The sequence below is a fragment of the Mizuhopecten yessoensis genome, unplaced genomic scaffold (genome assembly GCF_002113885.1).
Source record: "Mizuhopecten yessoensis strain PY_sf001 unplaced genomic scaffold, ASM211388v2 scaffold10299, whole genome shotgun sequence".
NCBI lineage: Eukaryota > Metazoa > Mollusca > Bivalvia > Pectinida > Pectinidae > Mizuhopecten > Mizuhopecten yessoensis.
In genome coordinates, this window is record NW_018408477.1 from 15841 (window position 1) to 27438 (window position 11598).

At 40.8% G+C, this 11598-nt stretch overlaps 1 protein-coding gene across 1 annotated transcript; it reads left to right on the plus strand.

The window, feature by feature from the left end:
- Window positions 1-93: 93 nt before the first annotated feature.
- LOC110460027 lies at window positions 94-5014 on the plus strand. Its single transcript, XM_021512726.1, has 8 exons — window positions 94-313; window positions 1134-1385; window positions 2223-2358; window positions 2614-2709; window positions 3098-3145; window positions 3350-3397; window positions 3609-3650; window positions 3934-5014. The coding sequence occupies exons 1-8, from the start codon at window positions 122-124 to the stop codon at window positions 4107-4109; spliced, it is 990 nt and encodes a 329-aa protein (XP_021368401.1). The 5' UTR covers window positions 94-121; the 3' UTR covers window positions 4110-5014.
- The last annotated feature ends 6584 nt before the right edge of the window (window positions 5015-11598 follow it).

Below are 11598 nucleotides of genomic sequence, written 5' to 3' on the forward strand. Positions count from 1 at the left end.
TTAATTGGCTGATTTAGTTGCGTGAGTCCTTATATGATTCAACATTTAATCTATGACTCCTGCAATAACATTTATTTGTACAGACAACCTCATACCAGCGGAAAAGGTGCAGCAGATCCTGATGGCTTTTGCTTCTCTGCAGGAGCTGCTCTTGACAGAACCAGAGCCCTGTCAGGAGAAGTATATTGCCATCAGAAGTATGCTTATATTCATGCTCCTGATTGCAAACGGCCAGAGGTGTGGGGCCATCACGAACATCATGGTTGAGGGATTCGACGGAAGACGATCCCAAGATGGATTAAGTATTATCAAGGTAACTGCTTTGTTTTTAGATTTAGTTTAAGAAATTAACTCCTGCCCCGAGGCGTCACGACTTTTCACCTGTTCACCTTCACACGTATAAGATCATGTATAATAAGTACAAACCATTCTACCGTAAAACATAATCGCACTGTAACTGTACATATTAACCGCTAAAAGAATCACCTCTATTAACTTGTATTTGATAATAATATTACAATCTGACATTTGCTCAAAATTAACATTGTCTACGTGGAACTATTCTGATCCACATATACTCTAGCATGAAACTTCCAAGTAATACTGGTATCGTCATATCTTACAAAATCAAAGCACATTCCGCTTTTTATAAAAACCTTATAAATTATTCGTAATATCCAAGCATTTTCAAAGCGTCACCAGCAGCATAACCGTACCATTTGCTTACCATTACCATGCCGTTTGCGTCATACTCCCGAACAATTTCCGTAGTTATACCGTAGTATTACCGTAGTATAACAGTAGCATCATCGTAACCCTAACCCTTTAAGAAGGAACAGCAAACGTGTACAGGTCTGCATTTTTCCATCTCTGTTCATTGTGTCTGTGTCCAAAACGTAATACAACAATTGCCTTACAAAAAGAGCCGAGCATTGGCACCGTTACAGACAATCCTCCTAACAACCACTTCTTGACCAGAGAAGAAATCATCAACAGACACATTTCTTGTCTGAGATCTTACCCACCTGAGACACCTGATTTAACCGTCTTTATAGAGGTTCAATCCATAAACAGCTAACAGCTGCTTACTTTGTGTTATGTTCTCGTTGCTGCAAGTATATCTTTTTTTGAAGGTGAAGACGCATAAAACTTCAAAAACATATGGAGACGCCCACATCGTGGTTGACAGGGAGGTCGAGGGGCTCATGGAACGGTTCAAGGGATGGAGGCCGACCCCCGAAGGGGAGGAGTTCTTTTTTCTTACATCGAGTGGGCGTCAAATGACGAGCTCCACCGTCTGCCAAGATCTAGAAAGATGTGGGCAGCTAGTTGGCTGGGACCGTCCGGTGTCAGCCACTAGCCTGCGACAATTCGCCGCCACTGTGGTAAAATATCTATTTATTATCAATATTTCCTCGCAATTGCCGATCGTATTTTGAACGTTCCTGTGTTTTTATTGCCTTTGAACTTTGTAACCAAGGATTATATAGCAGAAAACTAAATGTCTGGGTGTATATAGAAATCGTTGATATTTAGAGTAAGAGCTAATCGTGTAACGTTGCCTTTTATTTTAATTTTTTACATTATGGCATACTTGTAGCTATTTATTGTTATAATAAATTATTGAATTTTAGTGATTCTTTTTATTTTGTTGGCATTAACCAGGTTTATATCTGACCGTAACACCCATCTACATCTTTTGACAAGATATTGTCCGATTTTGATATAAAGTGTAACATAGGGGAAATCTGACTTCAGAAACACAATTGTGAGGTTTTTTTACTCAAAATTGCCGCCAAAGGGGGGCTTCTGATTGGTTGAAATTTATATATTGTCCGATTCTTAAGGTTAGGAGAGTTGGCATACATGTGTTTTCTGACATCAGAAACAAAACAATGAGGTTCAATAAACAAAATTGCCGCCAACTGGATATTTCTGATTGGTCGAACTTTAGATATTGTTCGATTTTGATGTATCGTGACACTATAAACACAACTGCAACTTCCATTTTACTCCTTAAAAAATGGCCGCAAACTAGAAAACTAATGGTGATGTCCATTTTCTGATGAAACAACAATGGCTACCCTAAAGAGACGACTGATGTGGTAAAATTTAATATTGACAAGTTTCAATCAAATTTATGATCTTTTCCTACTTCAGGGGTCTTATGGGGGATTTCTGTTATAGTGCCAATCACAACTAATAGTTGTTATACTTCACAGATCAGCAAATATCCCGAATCTGTCAGGAAAACAGTTGCCGGGCATATGTCTCACTCACAGTCTACACAGGAGAGGTATTACATTCTCCAGCAGAAGGAGGATCAGGCCAGAGAGGCCTACTCTTTTCTCAATGTTGGTAAGTTACTTTGTTGGGATACTGGCACTCTTTAATTCTGAGTTATCTGACTTTGTTCCATCCCGATCATTCATATGATTATTTAGACGGACCAGAATGCATCTGCCAATGGCAACACAGTCTGGAAAATATTTCAAGGAACGAACCGGATTACGGTTTCCTTATAGAATCAATTATTTATCTCTGACGTGACAAGAACAGGATTGGTTAGGTCGGTTTGTTTATTTACAGCTTTTGTCTATCGTTCTCTTCTAGCTCGAGGATCGACAGCTCTAAGGCCAGAAGCCGCAACCGGGCCAGGAACAGGCCAGGTAATCTGTGGAACAGACCCTCATTCCCCTGGTCACACAGGTAGGTCGCTATGTTATGCTACGTTCATATACATTCGAGACATTGTCCATAGCTATTATTGCGTGGGTATACCTGGGACAACATTCTGACTCATGGTAACTCGTTTGAGTTGCGTACGAAACAAACATAGAATTTCCTTAGATTTCGGCTTTGTAATCTTTTTTTTTCAACTAAATACAGAATTCTCATACTGCATAAACTTTTATCTTTACAAAGCAAACAAAAGGTAGGGGGTGCTAGCGTATATACTTACGAAAACAATTTTTGGTTAGACACGGATTACAGTTTCTCTATAGAATAAATAAGGTATCTCTGATATACGGTAGCAGTATTGGTATCGTCGATTTGTTTGTTAATTTACACCTTGTGACTATTTGTTCCTTTTTAGAACAAGACATCACAGAGACCTCCGAGGCCGCTTCTGAAGCTCTATGTGGTAATTATTCTCACCTATATGATACTTAAAGCACACGAACGTTAGAGGGTGCTAGCGTGTAAACTTTACGAAAACATTTTACGGTTAGACACGGATTACAGTTTCTCTATGGAATAAATTATTTATCTCTGATATACAGGAGCAGTATTGGTATCGTCGATTTGTTTGTTAATTTCCACCTTGTGACTATTTGTTCCTTTCTAGAGCAAGACATCACAGAGACCTCCGAGGCCGCTCCAGAAGATCTATGTGGTAATTATTCTCACCTATGATGTCAAAAACAATGAAGATGATATTTACAAAGCACACAAAAATAAAGGGTGCTAGCGTGTATACTTGACGAAAACATTCTATGGTTAGAGACGGATTACAGTTCCCTTTAAAGAATAAATTATTTATCTTTGATGTAACGGGAGCAGTGTCGTCGTTTTCTTTACAACTCGTGACTATTTTTCTTTTCTAGCCCAAGACTCCACACCAGCTTCCAACCCTACAGCAATTTATGGTAATACTTTTCACCTATGATGTCATTTATATGCCCTGTCCAGGCATATCGGTGTACTATCTAACCCTATCCTTTTCGTATAGGTATAGCGTACTATGCCCCGAGTAGATGAAATGGCTTAAGGATTCCCAGTCAATGTTGATACATATAATGTTGTCAAAATTCTTGTCGCGATGTGAAATATTTAATATATTCCTTCCTTTATTCTACTATGTAAATTATCATGTGATTGCTTCTGTAGCGTCAACCGTGTATTTACCTGGAGAATATTATACTTTTCCAGCTTCTAAAAGGAGAGCCGGCTGGACGGCGGCAGAGGAGGGCCAGCTCAGGGAGAGGTTTGGGAATGCCATTGGGACAAGCCTCCGGATGTCTGCCATCCGGGAGAAGTTGGGCAACTCCCTCAAGCATTATACAACCCAACAAATCCGGGACAAAATTAAAGTGATGAGGGCATAGATCATTTTTGCAACTCGCCTGCGGGGGTGACCATACGGCTGCTAGCAGCCCTACTAGTATAGCTCAGTGATAGTTCGACTGTAAACAAGACTAACTTCATATTGCGAGTTGGTTATCAGAGAGTGAAGTATTCATTTTGATTATTTTGATTATTTACACCTTGTCAGAAATTTTTGTAAGGGTTAGGGGTATGAATGTTCGAGCTGTCTTACGTTTTTATATTAAGTATTTTTCCTCGAAAGAAAGGTTTCGTTTTTCCCATAAAGCAATCATTGCTTTTATTCTATGTTTTTTAGTTTCCCATAGTGAGTCTTGATTAATATTGTAACCATGAGTTATTCCTAGCGCTTTTATATTTTGTACACATATTATTTTATCATATTTTGGTGGTCTTTGTTTCCAAATACCTATGTACATACATTTTGATTTTTGGTGATTTATTTTTGCTCCAGATGCTTTTTCATAATTGCTAAGCGTTATAACTGGAATTTTTGATCAGTATTCTAGGATATCTTGAATTAGTCGTTTATTTTCTTCAATATTTCTTCCTTTTTTGGCAACCCTACTTGGGCTAGCATATCATTTCCCATATATTATTGATTTTATGATTAGATGTGTATGATTTTTGTAACCTGAAGTTTATGTTGAAGTGAGACAACACTTGCCGACTGGTCAGAGCATTGGGTAAACCTACCTCCCCTAATTAACAGGGTTGGGGCAGCCGGCTCGCAGTAATCATGTAAAGATGGGTTTGGCAACCCCACCATTGACCAATGTTTGGCGTTTTTTGGCAACCCCACTTGGGCTAGCTGTTATAGTTTTTAGTAGTGGCTGCCATGCGTGTGTGGTGGCAGCTACTGGGTTATTTAATTTTTCATATAATTTCCATATATTATTGATTTTATGCTAAGAGCCCTTGTGTGGTTGTATTAATATTAATAAAGTAAATGTCACCAATATGGTGGCCATTTTCATTCATATTGTTGTCCGAGTTTTGCTTGTTACGGATTTCAATGAATTTATACGTATATACGCTTTATTATAAATAAAGGTGGTATGGTGATGCCACTTACCGTCTTCAGAAAAAAATACACCAAGATGTTGATCTGTTGACACATTTGCTGCAGTTCAATTTCGAAAAATGATATCAGGAGATATTATATTTCTTTTCCGAGTAAAAGTGAAAGATTCCGTTTTAGTAGGATTACAATTGATGTGCCATTTCTTAGACCATATATCTTCATGTTTAAGATCACTGGATAGACTATTGACTGCACCTAGTGGAGTAGTTTGTATCACCTTAAAAAGAGATGTATCATCGGCAAATATTCGTTTCTCATTTGTTATACATTCAGTAATATCATTTACATCAATCAGAAATAGAAACGGACCGAGGACTGATCCCTGGGGGACACCAGCACTTACCTATTATGATGAGAAGAAGGCCTTCTGTTATCACTCTATGTTTGCGATTAGTTAAGTAATATTTAAACCAATTAAGGACATTTCCTTTAATATCATATTTTTCAAGTTTAAATAATAAGCTAGGATGCCAGACACGCTCAAATGCCTTGCTTCCATCACAAAATATTGATCTAATTTCAAGTCCTTCGTCAAGTTTTTGTATAATAGAAGTATACATGGATAATAATTGATAAACAGTAGAGTCGCCAGGAGTATATCAATTCCAGAAAATGATTATAAAAATGATTTAAAATTATTTTTTCTAATATTTTACTGAAACATGAAGGAATAGAAATTGGACGGTAATTTGAGACATCATTTTTATCACCAATACAATGAATACTAAACATATTTTTACGGTTTTCACAGTTTTTTCAGCCAAACTCTCGTTTAAAACGACTTCTAACAAAATATAATCTGTACAATTATGTTAAATATCCTACAAGAATAACTTCTTCTTCCTCAATTGATACTATTGTTTAAAATGTAATTGTAACTCCTCCAATCTGTAGTGATCACTCTGTAATCAACTTCAGTGTTTCTTACTCTGTATTTAGACAACATGCATATTAAAAAAAAATCTCCTGTATAATAATGCTGATGTTATCAACATGAATCAAATGATTGATAACAAGATGTAAATGGTTTTAATACTGTACTTGTTGATGCTACAATTAAAGCTATAGATGACTGTATACCTATAAAGAAAATTACTATCGGACCAAATGATATGCCATGGATGTCAAACGAGATAAGGTTAAAACTAAGACAGAGGAATATAATCTATAAAATATCAATACAGACCAATAATCCAGAGCATTGGGCAAATTTTAAGAACATCAGAAATGAAGCCAAAGATCGATATATACAAAATTTAGAACACTCTCTAAATGATCCCAATGATCCCAATGTCTCATCATCTAAATGGTGGAAAATCTTATGTAATTTTCCCTCAAGTTTCATGTACATTATAGGTGTAAACAGGCGAGTTTTTGCTGTTAGGGGTCATACCCAGGGAAATAAGATGTGCATATGAACAGTATACAATATTGATTGACATTGATGACTTACTAAAAAGTATTTGACCCTTATGACCTTTGGTGACTTATACAATGACCTTTGACATAGCTTGACATTGTAATAAAACGTCAAATGAAAAGTAAACATTATTAATTGATTGAAACTGGTGACTTATTTGACCTGTGACCTATATATTGATCATTAACATATACCTGCTGTGTAATCATATCTGCAATTTGACATATGACCCTTAACAAATTTGCAATAGCCACAAATAGTAATTTCCAAAGAAAGGATTAAATGACCATAAGTATATGTATTACTCTGACTACATATTGTAATATATCATAAAGAATTTAAAAGAAAATTCAAATACTTACATGTAATATGTTGCTTTAGGTTTAGAGTAATAATCACACGACCTGTTTTGCCTTTGTATTGCATCCTACACATTATTGATGAAGACGATTCCTCGGGTTGAATTTGGACACATTATGGGGAGGGAAGTGTCTTCCCTACAGACGATCCAGACCTTGCTTGGACTTCCTGCCACGTCGCAATGGACGTGGTCCATCAGAGATTTCCAGTAATAAGGGTTGTACTACTTCATTTTGGAATAGTTTGCCATTCCCTATGTACAATGTTTTATAAATAACAATTGCGGTAGACACCAGTAAGATGAAAAAAGTATAACCCTTACATTGCTAATTAATGACATACATATCCCGAAACGGTTCTTCATTCATTGAATGCAAATTATCAACCGCAATTAGTACTCTAACCTAACACTTAAACTAACATCTTTAAAATGAGTTAGTCATCATACTTCAAAATTCATATTGTACAATGTTTTATAACTATAAGTCCTAGTGTCAGTGGTCACAAGATAGACATGTTAAACAGTGTTTAATAAGTATAAGTATGAGTCCTAGTGTCAGTGGTCACAAGTTAAGTAATAATCATCCGACCTGTTGTTCAGTTGAGATATAAGGCCGATAGGCCTTTTGTTTTTCTTTTGTGACCATTACATTTTTTTTCCCTTTGGATTGCGTCCTACACATTCGTTGAATTTTGACACACTATGGAAAGAAAAGTGTCTTCCCCACAGACGATCAAGACCTTGCTTGGACTTCCTGCCACGTCGCAATGGAAGTGGTCCATCATAAATATATAAATAACAGTTGCGGTAGACAAAAAGTATAACCCTTACATTGCTAATTAATGACATACATCACCCGAAACGGTTTTTTATTCATTGAATGCAAACTTTCAACCGCAATTAGTACTCTAACCCAACACTTAAACTAACATCTTTAAAATTCATACACTACACACCGCGTGGAGGCATACGATTCCAACGTTTCGCGGTGGTGTATTTTTTGCCCGCCACCGTGACTCCATGTTACAGGACGGGGTGTACAGTGTGACAATTACAGGACGGGGCTGTACAGTTTGGGGGCTGTTTAGTTTGACGATTACAGGACAGGGCTGTACAGTGTGGGGGCTGTATAGTGTGACGATTACAGGACAGGAGTGTTCATTGTTGCGATTTCAGACTGTGGGACTAGCTTGTGACGATTACAGGACGGGGCTGTACATTATGACGATTACAGGACGGGGCTGTACAGAGTGGGGGCTGTATAGTGACGATTACAGGACGGGAGTGTTCATTGTGGCGATAATAGACTGGGACTAGCTTGTGACGATTACAGGACAGGGCTGTACATTATGATGATTACTGGACGGGGCTGTACAGTGTGACAATTACAGGACGGGACTGTAAAGTGTGGGGGCAGTATAGTGTGAGGATTAGCGCACGGGGCTGTACAGTGTGACAATAACAGGACGGGGCTGTACAGTGTGGGGGCTGTATTGTGTGGCGATTACAGGACAAAGCTGTACATTATGACGATTACAGGACGGGACTGTACAGTGTGACAATTACAGGACGGGACTGTAAAGTGTGGGGGCAGTATAGTGTGAGGATTAGCGCACGGGGCTGTACAGTGTGACAATAACAGGACGGGGCTGTACAGTGTGGGGGCTGTATAGTGTGACGATTACAGGTTTGGACTATACAGGACGGGACTATACAGTATGACGATTACGGGACGGGAATGTACAGTATGGGGGCTGTATAGTTTGACGATAACAGGACGGGAGTGTTCATTGTGGCGATTATAGACTGGTACTAGCTTGTGACGATTACAGGATGGGGCTGTACATTATGACGATTACAGGACTGGGTTGTACAGTGTGACAATTACAGGATGGGGCTGTCCAGTGTGACAATAACAGGACGGGGCTGTACAGTGTGGGGGCTGTATAGTGTGACGATAACAGGACGGGAGTAATCATTGTGACGATTAAAGACTGGGACTAACTTGTGACGATTACAGGACGGGGCTGTACAGTGAGACAATAACAGGACGGGGCTGTACAGTTTGGGAGCCTGTATAGTGTGACGATTACATGACAGTAGTGTTCATTGTGGCGATTATGGACTGGGATTTGCTTGTGACGTTAACAGGACAGGGCTGTACATATTGACGATTACAGGACGGGGCTGTACAGTGTGACAATTACAGGACGGGGCTGTACATTATGACGATTACTGGACGGGGCTGTACAGTGTGGGGGCTGTATAGTGTGACGATTACAGGACGGGGCTGTACATTATGACGATTACAGGACGGGACTGTACAGTGTGACAATTACAGGACGGGGCTGTACAATGTGGGGGCTTTATAGTGTGAGCTGTACAGTGTGACAATAACAGGACGGGGCTGTACAGTGTTTTGGGGCTGTATAGTGTGACGATTACAGGACGGGAGTGTTCATTGTTGCGATTTCAGGCTGTTGGACTAGGTTGTGACGATTACAGGACGGGGCTGTACATTATTACGATTACAGGACGGGGCTGTACAGTGTGACAATTACAGGACGGGGCTGTACATTATGACGATTACAGGGCGGGGCTGTATATTATGACGATTACAGGACGGGACTGTACAGTGTGACAATTACAGGGCGGGGCTGTACAGTGTGGGGGTTGTATAGTGTGACGATTACAGGACGGGGCTCTACAGTGTTGGGGCTGTATAGTGTGACGATTACAGGACGGGAGTGTTCATTGTTGCGATTATAGACTGGGGCTGTACATATTGACGATTACAGGACGGGGCTGTACAGTGTGACAATTACAGGGCGGGGCTGTACATTATGACGATTACAGGACGGGGCTGTATAGTGTGACAATTACAGGACGGGGCTGTACAATGTGGGGGCTTTATAGTGTGAGCTGTACAGTGTGACAATAACAGGACGGGGCTGTACAGTGTGGGGGCTGTATAGTGTGACGATTACAGGACGTGAGTGTTCATTGTGGGGGCTGTATAGTGTGACGATTACAGGACGGGGCTGTACATTATGACGATTACAGGACGGGGCTGTACAGTGTGACAATAACAGGACGGGGCTGTACAGTGTTTTGGGGCTGTATAGTGTGACGATTACAGGACGGGAGTGTACATTATGACGATTACAGGACGGGGCTGTATAGTGTGACAATTACAGGACGGGGCTGTACAGTGTGGGGCTGTATAGTGTGACGATTAGAGGACGGGGCTGTACAGTGTGACAATAGCAGGACGGGGCTGTACAGTGTTTTGGGGCTGTATAGTGTGACGATTACAGGACGGGGCTGTACATTATGACGATTACAGGGCGGGGCTGTATATTATGACGATTACAGGACGGGACTGTACAGTGTGACAATTACAGGGCGGGGCTGTACATTATGACGATTACAGGACGGGACTGTACAGTGTGACAATTACAGGACGGGGCTGTACAGTGTGGGGGGTGTAAAGTGTGACGATTACAGGACGGGGCTGTACAGTGTGACAATTACAGGACGGGGCTGTACAGTGTTGGGGCTGTATAATGTGACGATTACAGGTTGGGACCATACAGGACGGGACTTTACAGTATGACGATTACGGGACGGGACTGTACAGTTTGGGGGCTGTTTAGTGTGAAGATAACAGGACGGGAGTGTTCATTGTGGCGATTATAGACTGGGACTAGCTTGTGACGATTACAGGACGGGGCTGTACTTTATGACAATTACAGAGCGCGACTGTACTGTGTGACAAATACAGGACGGGACTGTACAGTGTGGGGGCTGTTTAGTGTGACGATTACAGGACGGGAGTGTTCATTGTGGCGATTATAGACTTGAACTAGCTTGTGACGATTACAGGACGGGACTGTACAGTGTGACAATTACAGGACGGGGCTGTACAGTGTGGGGGGTGTTTAGTCTGACGATTACAGGACGGGAATGTTCATTGTGGCTATTATAGACTGGGACTAGCTTGTGACGATTACAGGACGGGGCTGTACATTATGACGATTACAGGACTGGGCAGTGTGACAATTACAGGACGGGGCTGTACAGTGTGGGGGGTGTAAAGTGTGACGATTACAGGACGGGGCTGTACAGTGTGACAATAACAGGACGGGGCTGTACAGGGTGGGGGCTGTATAGTGTGACGATTACAGGGCGGGAGTGTTCATTGTTGCGATTATAGACTGGGACTAGCTTGTGACAATTACAGGACGGGGCTGTACATTATGACGATTACAGGACTGGGCAGTGTGACAATTACAGGACGGGGCTGTACAGTTGTTGCGATTATAGACTGGGCGATTACAGGACGTGAGTGTTCATTGTGGGGGCTGTATAGTGTGACGATTACAGGACGGGAGTGTTCATTGTTGCGATTATAGACTGGGACTAGCTTGTGACAATTACAGGACGGGGATGTACATTATGACGATTACTGGACGGGGCTGTACAGTGTGGGGGCTGTATAGTCTGACGATTACAGGACGGGGCTGTACAGTGTGGGGGCTGTATAGTGTGACGATTACAGGACGGGAGTGTTCATTGTTGCGATTATAGACTGGGACAAGCTTATGACGATTACAGGACGGGGCT

Bases quoted from the DNA above. Each gene is read 5' to 3' on its own strand.
- LOC110460027 (XM_021512726.1), top strand. From the start codon at position 122: ATGGCTTTTGCTTCTCTGCAGGAGCTGCTCTTGACAGAACCAGAGCCC. The intron at 2,359-2,613 runs GTAAGTTACTTT...GTTCTCTTCTAG, and splicing joins CTACTCTTTTCTCAATGTTG to CTCGAGGATCGACAGCTCTA. The intron at 3,651-3,933 runs GTAATACTTTTC...ATACTTTTCCAG, and splicing joins CAACCCTACAGCAATTTATG to CTTCTAAAAGGAGAGCCGGC.